This window comes from Meleagris gallopavo, chromosome 1 (assembly GCF_000146605.3).
Source record: "Meleagris gallopavo isolate NT-WF06-2002-E0010 breed Aviagen turkey brand Nicholas breeding stock chromosome 1, Turkey_5.1, whole genome shotgun sequence".
Taxonomy (NCBI): Eukaryota; Metazoa; Chordata; class Aves; order Galliformes; family Phasianidae; genus Meleagris; species Meleagris gallopavo.
In genome coordinates, this window is record NC_015011.2 from 100,367,801 (window position 1) to 100,385,157 (window position 17,357).

A 17,357-nucleotide genomic window follows, 5' to 3' on the forward strand; every position below is an offset into this window, starting at 1 on the left:
GGGGAGAAGAGGGAAAAAAAAAGAATTAAAAAGAGGAGGCAGCTGCAAGCATCAGTGTTCCAAAAATCATCTATAGATAACTGACTTCCAAGAGGACTGCCTGGGCATGAGTTAGTCTACATTACCTGGTGTGATGTACAGACCAAGACAACACAGCAAAGACACCACTCACACTCTTTCATGTTGACAACTTAGAATTTCGGGGCAATAAGAAACCTCAGAGAACTTGGAATTCTCTGTAGATGGGGGGAGGAGGACAAGGGGAAAGGGAAAGAGGAGGCTTCTCAAAGCATTTGTGAGGCTCAGAAAGGCATTCTCCCTCTTCTCCAATTCCCTTATCTCAATTAGCTGGCCTCAGCAGAGCTCCTACTATTTTAGAATACATTTTTCTTAAGAGCTTTACATCTGATAATGTGAATAAAAATGCTCTAAATTGATTCTGTTGTAACAGACCAGATACCAGGAACTACATGCAGCCCATTGTTCGTACATAATACAAATGGCATTAGAGTTTAAGTTAAAATTACATATTGCATTTTTATTAGAACTTTAAAGCTACTTTTGAAACACCTTGACATAGGAGACACGTTGTAAATTATGAGGGCAGTTACATAACTGAAAATTGAAATGAAACTTTAGAACTGCCTATAATTTTACAAAGCTTTACATAAAGGAGAGGTATGAGAGACTTCAGTATTACTCTTTTATAATATGCCAAATCAACTTGAGAGATATTTGTTAGCTAATAAATGGGAACAAGTGAAGTACCAAAAAGGTCTGGGTGACCTACAGAAAAACTATTAGATTAAGATTAAATCAGGCTTTAATTTAAATATCTCATTTTTCACACTAACAGAACAAAATAGAAAAGAATGTTTTTGACTTAAAGAACAGAGCAAACGGCCAGGCAGAGGGGAAGTCCACACTAAAATGAAGTTTGATCCAACTCTCCCCCAACCTGAAATAGGAAAAAAACTATGAAAGATTTATCACTTCACTTCAATGCTCTACAGCAGTAACATGGCAGTGATATACGTGCTACATCTTCTATTTTCCAAGTTTGCTCAATTTTTAAAAATATAAAATACACAGTAATTAACAAAAAATACTCTGAGCAGCTAGTATTTTCAAAAACTGGGAAGAATGCAATGCTTCAGATTGACTTAGGCCAACCCAGGTCAATGTTTCTCTCAGTAAGGCAGGCCTGCCCCTCAGTGTTATCACACCTGTGACCATACAATCAGCAAGATCAGGGACTTGAGTTTTTAAATACCTTCTACTGAAAGGCAACTTGAGGATCATTTAGATAATTAGCTTGGCTCATATTTCAAGCTGTTTGGCTGCCATTCTTGGGTTAACAGGAACAAGCTTCAAGAGGGAGGCTGATGGATAGGCAGTAGAAAGACCAATCTACATCCATCAAACTCTGAATGCTCACTTCCATCTCTGTTCTAGCAAAGAATTCTGAGATGGCTGCTGGCACCACTCTGGTACTGCAGACATTGTAAAATGGAAACCCTGTCCCAAATCCTTCATTTCTTCCCAGACTAAAGTAAAAATGCACGATTCAATTCAAACTTGGTCAGGTTATGAAACAGATGTAATAAAAATTTCCTGGCATACAGGGAGCAGAATTTGAGGTTGACTGCAAAACTTAGAGAGGATTTCACTCAAAGAAGAAAGTCTTCCTGAAGGCTGTTCTTAAAAAAAAAGAAAATTACATTTAAAAAATACCACCATGGTATGGCTGATCTTAAATATTCAATAATCTTGTAACACATTAAGAACACACAAGAGGGGAAAAGGATAGCTTGGGAAAATAATAGATACTCAGAAAGTGTCCTAGGCTTAACTATAATTAAAACACATCATATATGAACCAATTCAATGAAGTACAGCAAACAGAAAAGCTAAAATGAAAAGCAGGCTCTTACAAGCCATGCAGGATCAAACTTCCTAAGAAGGAGACTTTGCTTATGTATTCACCACAGCACCTTCTAATGAAGGAAGTAGATGCTGGTATTACTACAGAGCCAAAAGTAATTTGTGTTACCAAAATTAACTTCGATATCAAGTTGTTATGATTCAATTTTCTAACCTAACTGCAATGATCTAATAAAAAAGTAGGGTAATTGAAATATTTTACCCATCAAGAACTTTCCAACAAAGCCAACGAGAGTAAAAGATCGAAGATCTTACTGTAGAAAGCAAATAATTTCCAATAATCATGATCCTCATTCATTATCCCAAGCACAGGTTTTTGCAGTCTTTCAGTATGTCAAATTGAACAACTAGGAAGCATTTTTAATTGCCAAGTTAGAATCACAGAATGGTTTGGGTTAGAAGGGACCTCTAATATCACCTAGCTCCAACCCCCCTGCTATACGCAGGGACACCTCCCACAAGACCAGGTTGCTCAAAGGCCCATCCAGCCTGGAGGTTAAGGGCATCAGCTTAAGTACAGAACTAAACAACTCCTACCTAAAAAATAAAAAAATAAAAATAAAAAGCACATTTAAAAAAAATCTTGGGTGGGAAAAAAGCGAAATAAAACTTAACAGCAGGTTAAGAGAAAAAACTAGGACTTCTCTTTTTTCAAGATATTCATACATTCTAATAAAATCAAAGTACTTCATATTAGCCTCAGGTTCAAATACTCAACTGGAATTAAAGTCCCCTTTATGTTGCCACAGTGATCATCATGAAAATTTTCCATTTGATTCTGAACATATTGAAAAATCCCATTATTTACCAACCTGGATGTCAGCAGCAAAGCTCAAAATTTCTAAATAAAGTTTAGATCCACAGCAAAAGCTAAATGGGAAACTACTCATACATTTGTTAATACTGATGAAAACACTTAGAAGGAAAGACTATACTGTAATCACTGAATCAGTAGCAATTCCTCAAGCTAATTAAGTATTAAAACTATTTGCTTTTATTTTGTTATCATGTAGGCTGCTGGTATTACTAAGCATTATGCTGGTATAATCTACGCGTAAATAGATGGAGTTTTAAAAGTTCAGGACGATGCTGGTCATTGCTACAGCCAGATTCCACATTCCACCACTTTGCCTACAATTTCTTCTCAGTTAACCCAAGGAAGGCATAAAGATGGAAAATCATTGTACCGTCCCTTTCAAATAAAACCAGTGAAAGTCTCCTCGCAGAGAATAAATATATAAAACCACCTCATTGGTGGCTCCATACCTCCAGGGGCCCACACAGTAGCTCCCTGGACTGGCGAGTTCCTCTGACTCACAAAGGAGAGCAAGAAAGAAGGGGCTTGTAACTCAGCATAACATATCCTGGGTCTTCTGTCACAGTATCTTATTTTTTTAATAACTGACTATTACTACAAGTTTTCGTGTGAAAGAGTAAAGAACCCAAGGGGAATTCTTCCTCATGTGACAAAGTTGCTTGCAATTGCAGCTAATGGACTAGAAGTGTTGAAGCATGCTTGACCTTCAAATGTCAGGATGTTCACCTTGCACAGATTTTGGATATTTACACAACAGTGAAGTGCTGTAATACTTTCCCTAGGGATGCAGTCAGAGAACAGCAACAAGCCCTGCCGCCTCTTAATCCCAGCAGGCCACTTCATGGGGACACTGCTGGGCATGAACTTGGCCAGCACAACATATCTCTTCTCTTGTCTTGAGGCTCTCAGCAATGTGATATGATGAATTAATGTGTGATAGGCCTGAGCGACTTCCAGCTCTCGGTGCACAGCCCCATAATGCTGCCATGCCTTCCCCTGCCAATGACGGAGGACTTATCCTTTCAAAGCAGATAAGTGCCAAGATGCTGTGCTGTCAAATCTAGCTTTATCAGTCCTTTTTGCCTGAAGGGCAACGTGTCCTTTATGAGAAATACTTCACTGAAAATTAGCCAAGTTCTTTCCAGCACTTAAAGTCATTTTGCTAATTCTTTTTAATGTTATAGACGAACTCTTAGAAACAAACTTTCACCAAACAAAAAACAAATACTGTAGGCTATAATATAGTAAATTATGAAACATTTTACTGTGTTCTTCAAGCAATCTACACTTTACAGAAAATCTAATTCTGATTTCTTGGTGCTAATATGGTGATAAAAAAGTACCATGTCTAGAAATCACTTCAGAACTTAAATTCAAAGCAACAGATCTTAAACAGAAAGCCAACCCGTAAGTTAGATATGCGCAGTGATACCGTTGGAAGCAATAGAAAAAACAACAAAATGGCCATAACATGCAACTCAAGTACAGAAACAAAAGCACTTGTTGAAAGGCTGCTATATTCTCAAAAGATAGCTCCAGTATTCTCCTGGAGATTCTGGCAGCCCATGGCATGGACAGGCACACTCTCTACTGGATAAAGAACTGGCTGGAGGTCCAGTCCCAGAGATTGGTGGAGAATGGAGTTAAATCCAGCTGGTGACCAGTCACTAGTGATGTTCCCCAGGGGTCAGTAAGCCCAGATAAGCCCACAGTTGACACAGTAGCACAGTTATATTCTATGATTTAGTCCCAACCTCTTTCCTAATAATCCCTAACACTACGTTACTGGGTTTTTATGACACTAAAGAACCAGTGTTTTCACAGAGCTATTAATACTTGAAGTCTCATTCTAGACTGGTTAGGGGCTACTCAAAGTATCACCATATCCACTAAAATAAGATTAATTTATTTTGCGCTTCCCCCATGTACATTGTCTTTATTGCACTAATTTTCTCCTGCCATTCTAGCTCTAGTGAATCAATATCAGACAACCACCTGAATTCATAGTTTGCCTTTATTAATTATACCCTAAATAGCTTTGTGACGTTAGCAGATGGGTCACCACATAACTTACCACCTTTTCAAAATCACTCACAAATACTCTGCATGTCTCAAGCATAAGATCTGATCTCTTTGAGATTCTGCTATTGACCTTTCTCCACCTTGAGGACGGACCATTAATTTCTAGCTTTTTTTCCCTTCCTTATTTAGCCATATAATAGTTTTCTCTTCTATTCCACGGTAGATTAATTTCTTTAATAGCTTCTGGTAATGGACCTTGTTAAATTTCTTTTGAAAAACCAAAGTAGACACACTATCTATTGGGCTATCTACTCCTTCAAATAAACGGAAGTGCCTCTTCTTCAATCTCATACTCAGTGGCAAGCCAATATTCCAAGGTGTCTGTGCCCCTCCTCTCCCCAGTAGAGTGATGAAATCCATTTTTTATCACCTTCCTTAGAAGATTTTAGAAACATCCAGTGACTCCCATCACTGATCTCTCCTTTGCAGTCATTAACTGCATCAAATCTGCTAGCAACACTCAATCCCCTTGAGAACAGAACACATTTAGGAAGAGCAGAAATCTGTGGGAAGATGCTCCATATGTAAATCAATTTAACAACACGTGACAGGATGTACACTTCCTTTCTCTCCCCCTCCCTATCTTTCCTTCCTGACCAGGCAAACACCACATTTTAATTAGCAGAATTCTCCCATGGCAAAATTAAGTACTTTATTTTGGAAGAAACACCCAAAGAAGGATGAATCATCTCTGTGGCAGCACAAAGATCTTCCAGTGTAAAGTTCCCGTTTTGAAGTGGGTGTGTACAGTGTACAAGGTATGAAACTTATGCAGTGGCTTCAGACATTGTTCATGGGTTGCAAATGTGTGAACGCACACTTAAAAATCAAACACGTGTACACTTCATGAAGAACTGTTGCACGTATAGTTAGACATGTGCACACTGTTTCAAGACTTTTATAATTTGAAGCCAACTGGTAACTGATAATTTCAATTTTGAAGCTTCATCCAATCCTTCCTCAGCCTTCCACCTATAAAATAGGGCTAACAGTCCTTACCTCATGACATCTAGGAAACTGGAATTGTCTCCAAGGTGCTCATTTAAGATTAGAGAAACTTCAGAGAAGTAACTGATTTTTGTCTTTAGGCAGAATTTGAACAGCAAGCAAGGGAGAAGGCTGCATCATGCACTGAGCAGGAGGCAGAAACAAAACACCACCCAGCACATCAGGATTACAGCAGTGACTGAGCACTGGTACAGTCCCAGACTGGTCAGCATAAACTCACGGAGCTTATGGAGCTCATGGATTAGCTTTCCATTTTCCAGTTTTTGACATTTTAACCACATGACACTGACATTAACATTTTAACCATAGCAATGCTCTCAGAAACACCTTTTGTGGTAAGCTCACTTTACATAAAGCACTGAGGATAGAGCAGGAATGTCTGACATTCACATAGCCCAGAGTTAGAAGAGACAGAAGCTTGTTCCAGCTAGGATTGGTCATTCAAGAAGAAAACTTAATTTACCTTCTCAAGCTCTTACACATCTCAAAACAGCCTGAGCTTTTATACTTTTCTTTTTTTTTTAAACTACACTTTTTACTGCTTTCTTTAATAGGTGGCTACTAACAAGACTGTTGCAAATCAGCGACTGCTTCCTGTGAGCTATTCTTTAGGTGTATACACTGCCTGCTCTGGTTTCCCTATCACATTTTCAAGTGACAAATGAAGCATTTGTTTACATCATTTATTTAAAAAGAATTTATTGTTGCTGCTTCAGGAGTAGATCTGTTATGTTCATAACATTAGAAAAGGTTTTCCATTTTGACTTATTCCACAAATCCATTTCTAATTAAAACATACTCCAGTTACTAAGGAAGGAAAAACCTGCATACACCCTAAAAATGCACAGAAATAGAAGAACTCAGACTTACTCCTGGTCTAACGCTGTACCAAAATAAGATACTTTACATTTAATTATATGTAAAGGTGCTCTCTGGTCTCTGCCAGCAGACTAATTTTGCTTCATCTCTTCACTTCAACATTTTATCATCTCCAGCTCAAATTTGGCTAAGAAGCAGCTGAATCAACGCTTGGCACAAGTGCAGAGGCTATTACTGGCTGAGGAAGATCTCACTTGCCTGATGAGAGATTGCATTCAGGATTTCTCTGCCCACTCCTCATCCCTTCCCCTCTAGTGAATGGTGCTTTGTCCCTGAAGCATGCCAGTACCACATTAGTGGTTTATACAGTCCTGCTCCATGAATAAAAAGCTTGGAAAGGCACTACAATAAACCAGGAGATGATGCAGCTGCTGAGAATCGCTACGAAAAGATAAACTTGTTGTCATTTGTGAAAATGGTCAGTAAAGCCAGCTGATGCTTAGCAGCCAGCTTCTCTACTACAGCAGCTGACCATAAAATTCAGGTCAATTGAGTTCAGGTATATATGGAAAACCATTTCTATTCAATAAAGCATGTCAGGCCATGCTCTTAATTACACCATTGCAGAGCAGGGCATTCAGGAAGACACTTGATGAATTGAGTCCCCATATTTTGCTGCAATTAGCTGAGCAGCGAGGGCATGGCAACAGGAGAAGATTCTTTTTGCTGGCATAACGCCAAGGAGCTCCAGCATGCCAGCCAAGTGTGGCTTTGGGCCTGCACAGGGCTTGGCGAGGCAGCCTGAGCTATAGCTGCACTGCAGCAGGAGAAGCCTACATGCTCACAGGTCTCGCTGTCCCTCAGATAATGTGCCCAGCCTGCACAGGCAGGGCTCTCCTGCCCACCAGCATCGTGCCAAAAGCACCACTGGCAGAAGGAGAATTGTCCACTGTGGAGCAAAGAAGAGAGACTACAGGATTTCTCTCAGCAGCACTGCAATGTGTAGATGTGCCTCTCGTTGTACTACAGATTTCTCTGCCCATGGTCTCATTAACCAATTCAGACTGTCAGTCTTTGAGATCTTCTCCCTCCTGTCAGCTAGTGCTGTCAGAAAATCTAGACGTGAGGCAGTCGTGTAGGCTGAAAATAAGCACATCTTGTATTTTAGGATAAGAGTGCAACACAAGGCTTGTCTGCATGACTCCCATGGCTGAGTGGAGACTGAGGCAAGCTAGAGGCGGGACACGGAAACAGGCAATTAATGTCATTCTGCTGATTAGGTACTCCATGGAGAAGGCAGTGGAGAGATCTTCCTAAGTGTCTGGAAAAACAGCTTGCCATCACTGGAAATAGGCGAGCTATGCAGTAGGCTGAGAGAAAAGAATAGCCAGTTCTGCCAGGCAGCAGTGGAAAACAAGCATTTCATATGCTTTAATGAACAAATCCCACTGTTAAAATCACAAGTGAAGTACCACATGGACCAGAACAAGTTGCACTGTTAACTACATATATATTAGTTTCAATTATTAATTCCAGGCATAACCCTAGTGTTCACTCTGATGTAATTGGCTAGGCATGTGCATCAAATCCTGTTCATGCTTTTTTGTTTGATATCAACAAGTGGTTAACTTTGTCATGCTTTATTACTCTAACAGATTGTAAAGTAATAATTTTCAAAGATGCTTTTGTTAAAAACCAAAAACAGAATTCACCATTTCACTACATAACCAAACGGCAAAATATACTGATAGTATCACCTGCTCCATTTGTTTATGAATTGTAAGTAATCAAAGTTTGACTGAGAGAGACTACATACATAATGATATTTCAGTACACCGGGATACTTCAAGAGCTGCCTAAACATACAGGGCTTAACAGCATACCTTAAAGGGACAACAAAACAGTCACACATGAACACACAAGCATTTTACACAAGACAGTTAATCAAAGCCCTGGTAATTCCCTTTCACCCCACATCACTGGTGGATATCCCAAACATCTATGTAATTTAGCTTCTCCTTTCTCCCCAAGGCTATGGTGCATATAATGAGCAGCTAGGCTAGGGTATATTTCACCAATAGTTAATGAAATGCCATCTATTCAGGAAAGCGTAGCCATACATTTATCCAAGGTTTTAAAAGAATGGCACCACTGGGACAAGGATGACTGTTCCTGCAGCAAGCCTGAAAAATGGAGTGAATTACCTCATTTCACAGCCCATGTTACACAAATTCACTAGCTGCTTTTTCTCACAGGAGATGTGAAGAGAAAACAAACCAGAACTGCTCATTGTCTACACTGTCCCAGTGCACGAGTCCTGCCTTCCTGCTGCTTCTACTTTTAATGAGGCCAGAATCATAGCCAGGGTATCTTTCTAGAACAGTTTAAAAACAAAGTGGTAATCATGGGCTTATTGGCAGCACTTGCTGAAACCCTGCAGTAAGCTTATGTCACCATTTTGGAGCACACGGACTTTGCCTGCTTTCTGCATGCTGCAGGTTTGGAGATGCCAGCACGCACAGTCACAAACAGTGCCAAAAAACACTGCAGATCTTTAACTCCACAGCCTGCTAGTCTTACTGCTCACCATCTTTGCCTGAACGCACATTTGTGATTATGTCAACCAGCATATTTCTCCTTCAAATTGCACAGTGTAACCCTTTAAACTCTGTAATTAAAAAATCTCTTTTGAATTGTGTCAGACTGCTGTCAAGAACAAAAAAAAAAAACACTAAGGAAGAAGAGGAAGAGCAACCTAAATAGATTCCTATTTCTGTCATAAGGTGGGTAACAGCTTCAAGCTATAATAAGCACACATGAAGATGTCATTTTCTAAAATCATGAAGATAAAAATGAAAACACCGTTGAACCAAATGCCTTTAGTATGTTCACAGAGTTAACTAGAATTCAATCAACAATTTCCTTTTCTTCTCACTGAACTGAGATTGTACAGTAGCCCATGTCCCTGGAAGCATGCAAGACAGACAGCATGAATGAGATTTATTGCATGAGAACATTTTCCCAAAGCTTGTGGTCTTAAGAATATTGTCAAGCCCTGCGCAACAGCACAAAATCACATCTTGAAAATAAATAAAAAAGATACTGCTTTTCTTCTTTGGTTCAATTAGAACATTTGTAGCCACTGCAGAAGCACATGGCTCATTCAAGTCAGAGATTGTCATTTTGCCTCCTTTAATTACTGTCTGCATCCTTTAGCTGCATCCGCTCAAGAAAAGGAAATATGAGCCTGTGCAATCTAATAAATCCTATCAATATTACAAAACTATATTGCTACAAACTGCTAGACTATCACACAAGAGTCTTGAAAAGAAAAGCTAATAGAGCAGTCAAGTGCCGCAGTGATACATGCTCTACACGCCTCACAAGACTGAAGATCAGAATGCAGACTGATAATGAAGATGCTCTGGCCTGAAAGCAGACATTTTTCTGTCACTCAGTCTTTCTAACCAATTATGGAAAACAAATATCAGGATGGAAGAAATGATAAACTGACTGAAGATTCTGAAGGTGGTTTTCACGTCAATATACTATTTTTAATGCTAGAAAATGGTTACTCATAAAGAACTTTTAAAAAGTTTTAATAAAGCTTACCATTAAATCTTGAGGGAGGGAAAAAACAAAACAGGAAATTATGCTTATGCAACTCTGCAATCAGTTGTCCATTGGCAAACTTTTTTATGGCATTTTATTTCTTATTAGTTGATTGTTGTTTACATCAAAAGTCTCCTTGCACTAAGATTACTGCAGAAAGGTTACCGACAGAGCCTTACTTCTGAAGTTGTCCACTACCAACCATATCAAGGGTAGCAAACATACATATAAAGAGATGATAAGATCAAATTTTAAACATATATTTACATATTACTTCAATATTATTATTCCAATGTTTTAAAAACTACATATATACATATTTAATATTGAAGAGGCATTATGTCAAGCTGCGTAATACTCAAACTGCATAACTCAATAATTAAAAAATTACACTTTGTTTTCCTTCCCCTTCGAGATTTGTGCTCTCTTCATGGGGCCTGTTCATCATACCACCAGCTTTACCACCATGAGGGCAATGAGCCAACAGGAAAGGACTTACCCTCTAATGCACTTTTATTGCATGAAAGACAGACTTGTTTTACCCCTTGAGGGACCACAGATAACAACCAGAGCATTGATGGAGAAATAACAGATACTGGCAACCACTCCTCCAGCGGATATAGTAATGCGGCCACTCTTCCCCTACTACTCCCACAAACATCAGCCTCAGCTCAGGATTTTGTTTCTATCAGTCAGAAGATGAAGAGTATGATAGGAGAAGGATGTCAAAGACCCATAATGCAGGCAAACACAACTGCATGAACTTCAGTTACAAGGAAATCTGGTAAAAAATAGCATATATGTTTTTTAAACGTAGAATAAAAGTTAAAGAGCAAAGTATTATTGGAAATGAGCTACCTAAATGCCTTTAAAATTCTTGCCTTTAGCAAGGAAAGTCTAACTTGCTACCTAAGATTGCAGACATTTAACTCTTGATAAATTTTCATTTCAAAACAGCAGCTCAGGAAAAATATCTTGAAAGTCCAAGACCAGTTCATCACACCTGGAGGCAACTGCTCATAATGCTGTTCATAAATTTATGAACTTCCTTCTAAATTACTAGGCTTCTTACTCCTATTCCTTTTACCAAGAAACTGCTAGAGCTCCTTGCCCTTGCAGAAACTTCCCTGTAAGTTCCAGATTAAATTTATTCATGGTCAATTTATATTCATTTGCTCTTGTGATGACATTGTCTTTTATCTTAAATTAAGTTGTAAGTTCTCCAGGGCTCTGACCAAATTCACATCAATATGCAGAGTCCTCAGCATAATACTTCCCTGAAAATAACTCAGAGCTTTAGTTATGATTACAATACAATAAATAACAAAAATTAGATTTTGCACATCCTCTAATAAGTTCTTTCATCACTTCTGTAATGTCCATCACTATATTACATTCTGCAATGTAATGTTCGAACAGACTCACATGAAATTTGATCAAATAGGTAACGATGAAGCCAGGTGAGACTGCAGCTCAGCCCAACAATTATCTTTCTCTAAAAGTTTACTTGCTCTACATGCTAATCCTTATCTTGACTATGGACTACTAAGGAAAACACAGCAACAAATGGGAAGACGACCTTTTAAACATCAAACATAAAAAAATTTGGTGTAAGAGCAAATCGACATAACACATGCAAGAGTTTGGAAAACACTCAAGAATTGGCAGGTTCCTTCATACAATTGAACTATTTGTTAGAGGAAGATCTATCCCTGCAAGAAAACATCTTGAATCTGGGCACTCCTTGAATGCTAATGGTTAGAACAGTCTTGTCATTCTTATCTGCAGTAGCATCAACAAGTAGTACATATACACTGTGGATCAAGAAACACATATTTCATATTTATAAAATCAAACATCAGACCTAGAAACTTTACTGAATGATTTTTTCCCTCATACTTCTCAGTACATATTTTTCACATCTGTTGTTTTGCCTTCTTAGCAGTGGTGTGTCTGTTACCACGCAGTTCTGGTGTCATTAAGTTGGCACATTAACCCTCTCTGTATCAGGTACAGGGTGCTACTTGTCTGAGCTAGCCTAACAAACGAACAAGAATTCTAGAAAGAGTGTATTTTCTGTATTTTCTTTCATTCATTGTTCATTTCATGGAATAACTAGTCTGAGATGCTTTCTAGAAAGGGATCTTAACTGCCCCAGTATAACAGGACAGAAACTCCAACTTTGAACTCTATGCAGCCAAATCCATGACGTGATACAAACAACACTGGTAAAAGCAGCAAATTCAAACAGCTTGCGGAACAATTTCAAGAGAAAGATGTGATAAGAATATTAATATTAATGAATACACCAAATCAATGTGATTTTCAGTTTCTGAATGCTGATAGGAAGCTAGCAGAAGTTGTACACGTGTACCAAAAAAGCAAAACAAAACAAAACCCCGAAACAACAAGGATTTCATAGTCCTTTTGGCTTTCAAACAGAAGGCAGTAGTATATACAGGGAAGAGATGGATAGCTTATAAGCAAAGACTTGTCTATATGGGGGAAAAGGAGAGATGATAGTGACAAATTCTGGGGAGTAAGCAGAAGCCTGGTTTGCAGTCACTCATGAGAACAGAATCAGGAAGAACAAGATCATTTTCTCTCTATTTAAGGTAGCTTCAAAGGACTTGACAAAAGACAAAGCTCTCCTCAGAAAATACAGCAATATAGAGATATAAAAAAATAGTTTTGTAGACTTTCATGAAGAGATAGAAACATCAAAAAAACAGGAAAAAAGACCACAACTCACCCAAACACCTGTAGGGAACCACAATATGTGGGTGACCATTGCACTGCTTCCATCCTCTCTTGCACCAATTCTGGATTGTAACCGGCTGGTTGGCTTCGACAACATTGGTAATTTGCAATTCAGGGTAAACCTAACATTAAAAAATATAAAAAAGAAATTGAAAAATGTTATCACAAATATGCGCTCTGGGTCAGAGAACACGTAAAATGGATGTCATAGCACCATACTCCATTTCCTCACCTCTTCCTCATCTGCTGTATATTTTGATTTACTTCATAGTATGAGTATAGACACTTACCTGAATAGTTGGTGTATTTATTCATCACTAAAAAACATGCTAGCTCAGAATACAATGGTAGTAACAGCTAGCTGTCAAAATATAACTTGGCTACTTCCTTTAGTTAAAGATTATCTCAACAAGTTTCTAAAATACCCTTTCCTTCAAGTCCAGGATATCACTGTCCTTGTAAAACTACATATAGAGATTAGGACCTATATATATATATATTTATTAGGACCAGTATATATATAAACAGCATGCTCTTTATGTTTCTCATCATTATTTTGACAAACACCATATTCTTCCCCACAGCAGTCTGCACAGTATTCATTTTGTTGAATCAGTTATTCATATTAACGTTTGCATCACCAACATAAACGTCTTTCAAATTTTCCCTGAATATTGGGATCAAAATCCAGCCTGTTCTGAATACTGTAATATCCTTCTCCATCCACAACTGTACCACCAGCAGAGTAGATGACTAATTTTTGGGAAACTACAACTTTGATCAAACTACATATTTGTCTTTTTATCTCCCTCTGTCCTTTAGACACTTTCTCTTTTAAAAATTATCTCTGTCACTATCACTTCTATGGTCTGTTCTGTTGAGTTCTTGGACAAGTCTAAGACACTGAACTTTTGCACAGACCCACCTCCCAGTCACCTCATATAGAGAGCATCTATTACATGAGCTTTTCAGTTCATAAGAAACACACTACCTCTCACTACGCAGAGGATCAATGCTATGAAGAAATTTTAGCACATGTGAACTGGATTCCTCAGTGGATCAAACTGAAGCAGAAGATGCGCTCCAGAAGCGCATCTGTTTCCTCCCCAGGCAGTAATGGATGGTTAGTCTGCACAACAAGGCTACAGCTCACCAAAAGCAAAGCCTGAAAGGTATGCCAGCATGGATGTTCAGCCCCAGCTACGCCACTCTGTACTCCCAACTTCCAGCATACCACACCACATTTGCTACTGTAGCCTATGGTTCTCACTTTTCATTGTTCAGGTCAGATGTCTATCTGCCCTAACATCAAACTCAGAAAACACTAGTTCTCCTTCACCTTTCCTCAAGAAATCCTTAACAATTTCTGAGTATGACAAATCTGAGGAACTAGGTAGACCAAAAGTTACGGTCCACTCATAACTACCAACACAGAAGAAAAGCAACTAATTGCAGATGATCCAAAAACATCCTACAGAAAAGAAACATAACACCAATCGAAGAGATTTGAGTGGGTTCTAGAAGTCCAAAGCCAATGCCTGGAAAATCATAATAAGAACTTCTACAGCCCTCTCTGAGGAGAAATAAATAAATACATGAAATAAAATAAAATTAAAAAAGTAAAATTAGTCTTACTCCCATCTGCAATCTTTTATGCTAGCCCAGCATACTAGACCATCTACTTAAATGAAGCCCACAAAAGAGAACTGCAAATTTAGTTGAAAGCATTCCTAAATTTGGAAGATTGTGGCTTAGTTCTCTTTTGTTTACTCTCCAGCAGGTGACCAGAGCTGATGGTCAGCATCTATTCTGCAAATACAGTATTTTCACTATAATTGCAGGAAGCATCTCCAGAAAAATTTACTGCTCCCCCTCTGCTTCAAATATCAGGTTCTGAATGGAAACAGGTGCAAATAAAATGAAAGCTACCTTATCCTCTTCAACTTCCTTATCTTTGCCCTTTGTTTCCTCAGTTCTACCAGACAGGTCTGTACATGCTCATGCTCTCAACAGTCAGTAACAGCACTGCCAGAATGGATTAGGATTCCATGGCAGCAGGAAATTTCACACCTCAACTGCTGTGAAAATAGTACACCGTAAGGCAACAAAGCTGCCTCAAGAGCTAATGAGGAAGATGCAACAGAAAGCTTTACTTTTCTTTGGACTCTGCCTTTATTACTACCATCACTCTACAGTCTTCCCAGTTTATGTATCCCCAGACATTGCACTGCATAATTAGAGTTTACAGGCACGTACTTTGAATGCTGGCACAAACCACATGCTCCATATAGCACATGGTGTCACTGACACATTCTCGTGAGGGCCATTTTAACATTTCTCAGAGTTAAGTGTCACCCATCACATATGAAAGAAGTAAATCTCTTAAATAAAAAAAAGATTAAGAATTTTCAAAAATGTTGGGCCAGAACGCAATAAAAAATAAAAAAAATATTTAAAAATTAAAAAATAAAATAAATAAATTTTAAAAATTAAGAAGTTATTTGGAATTTTATGCATACACAGAATGTGTGCACAGCTTTAAAACAAGTGGAAACAGAACCTTTATCTATGAGAACAAAGACATATTAAGCTACTTTCCTCAGGTAAATTTCTAACGAGAGAGAGAACTATTACTGTAAATTCACATTGAAACAATAAGACTGGGGAAGGTACGCTATTTTTACTTTCACTATCTCCTGAAACCATAATTTTAACTATTGGTTAGTGTGTTAGACCAAATTATAAGGAGTTAATGGTGTTTGTCAGAATGACACAAGGAAGAATACATACAAGGAAGCTTCTTTTTCTGTTTCTACATCAGTTACCAAATTCCTTATTTCCTTTGACAGCTCACACAAAGCTCTGACCACCCATCAAAATAGAAAACAAGCTTTGAATGTCATTGTCAGTAGTTTTACACTAGTAAACCATATGAACTGAAGCAAGTACGCCTAGCTAGACTTATGTAAGATATTTGCTCTGAACTGAAGTGGGACCTACTTAGTGGCATAGAAAAATGGGATTCATATTTATTTATAGTGTCCCTAATGAGCCACTGCTCCCTCTGGATAGTCAAGAGTGAGAGCTTTAGAAAATTACAGAACATCTAAACTTTCAACTCTATCTCTACTTGTTGCACAGCAATACCTCCAATGTATTTTATAAGAAGTGGTGGATGAAACGGAGGTCAACCTTCCATTTCCATGAATAAACGTCTTTAAACTGAGTTAAAAAGCTAAAACCAAAAAGGCACTGCATTGTGATAATTCAAAATTTAATGTGATCTTTTTTACATTTACATTCACCACTCTCAAGCCTGATGTTTGGATTGGAAGTAAAACATGAATGTACGTACTTAATAAAAGGAGCTTCAATAAGTTTATACACAAAGGTATTGATGACAGAGTTACGTTACAAGACGCTAATCGAACGTGTGTTATTCAACAGCATTGTTATTAACAAATCTGGAAGGAAAGAATGAAAAAAATGACACAAAACTGGGAGGCAGAGAAGAAGATTAAAATAACGCTGTGGACAAGTCAGCACCACAGTAATCTCCTGTATCAGCGAGGAGGACTGGAGCCAGGCAGGAGGCATTTCCACACAGCCAGTCTATGTGTGCACACTCCCAAGCCATTCAGATGCTGGGAGCACAAGCCTCTCCCGCAGGACAGGAGGACTATTTCAGGAAGCACCACCTCAGAAAGCTGTTGACAGCCACTGGTGAGCATGAGCTTCCCTCAGTACACTGAGGGTAAGAGAGTCTACACAGCTCCAGGCATGCGCAGAGACACCGGGCATAGTCACAGCTGTTCCAGCAATAGTAGGCCCAGCTGCAGGACAGTGATTCAGAAGGACTGGGATGAACTGGAATGAGTTCAAAGGCAAGCCAGAGAGCAGCAATGAGATCGTGTGTCGTGTGCAGAGGAAGTGCCTGGCTCCAGGACTAATCCACAGAGTTAAACAGGGACGGGCCCATGGCCATTTAATATCTCTTTGCCTCAGTCTTCACTAGCAGCCAGGATTCTCAGATTCCTGAAGCTAAACCTCTAGGCTGGAACTAGGAGAGCACACCCTCCCCCACTGTAAGGGTGGAGCAAGTCCGAGATCGACTCATGAAACTGATACGAACAAGTCCATGGGGCCAGATGACATGCATCCCAGAGTCTTAAGGGAGTTGGCTGACATGGTTCCCAAGCCACTCTCCATCACACTTGAAAGTCCAAATCAGAAATGTACATTAGCTTGAGCACCATCACATGCCACCAGTCAGAAGCAGATACATTTTGTTGTTATCATTTCTTTTTGTTCCTTT

At 38.8% G+C, this 17,357-nt stretch overlaps 1 protein-coding gene across 2 annotated transcripts in view; it reads right to left on the reverse strand.

Annotated features, from left to right (window-relative positions):
* APP (amyloid beta precursor protein) overlaps nt 1-17,357 on the reverse strand; it is a 160,848-nt gene that overhangs the window by 120,492 nt on the left and 22,999 nt on the right. For both annotated transcript variants that reach the window (XM_010722443.3, XM_010722435.3), the window contains exon 2: nt 13,035-13,164. In XM_010722443.3, the coding sequence (XP_010720745.1) occupies nt 13,035-13,164 (130 nt within the window). The remainder of the gene's footprint in view (nt 1-13,034; nt 13,165-17,357) is intronic.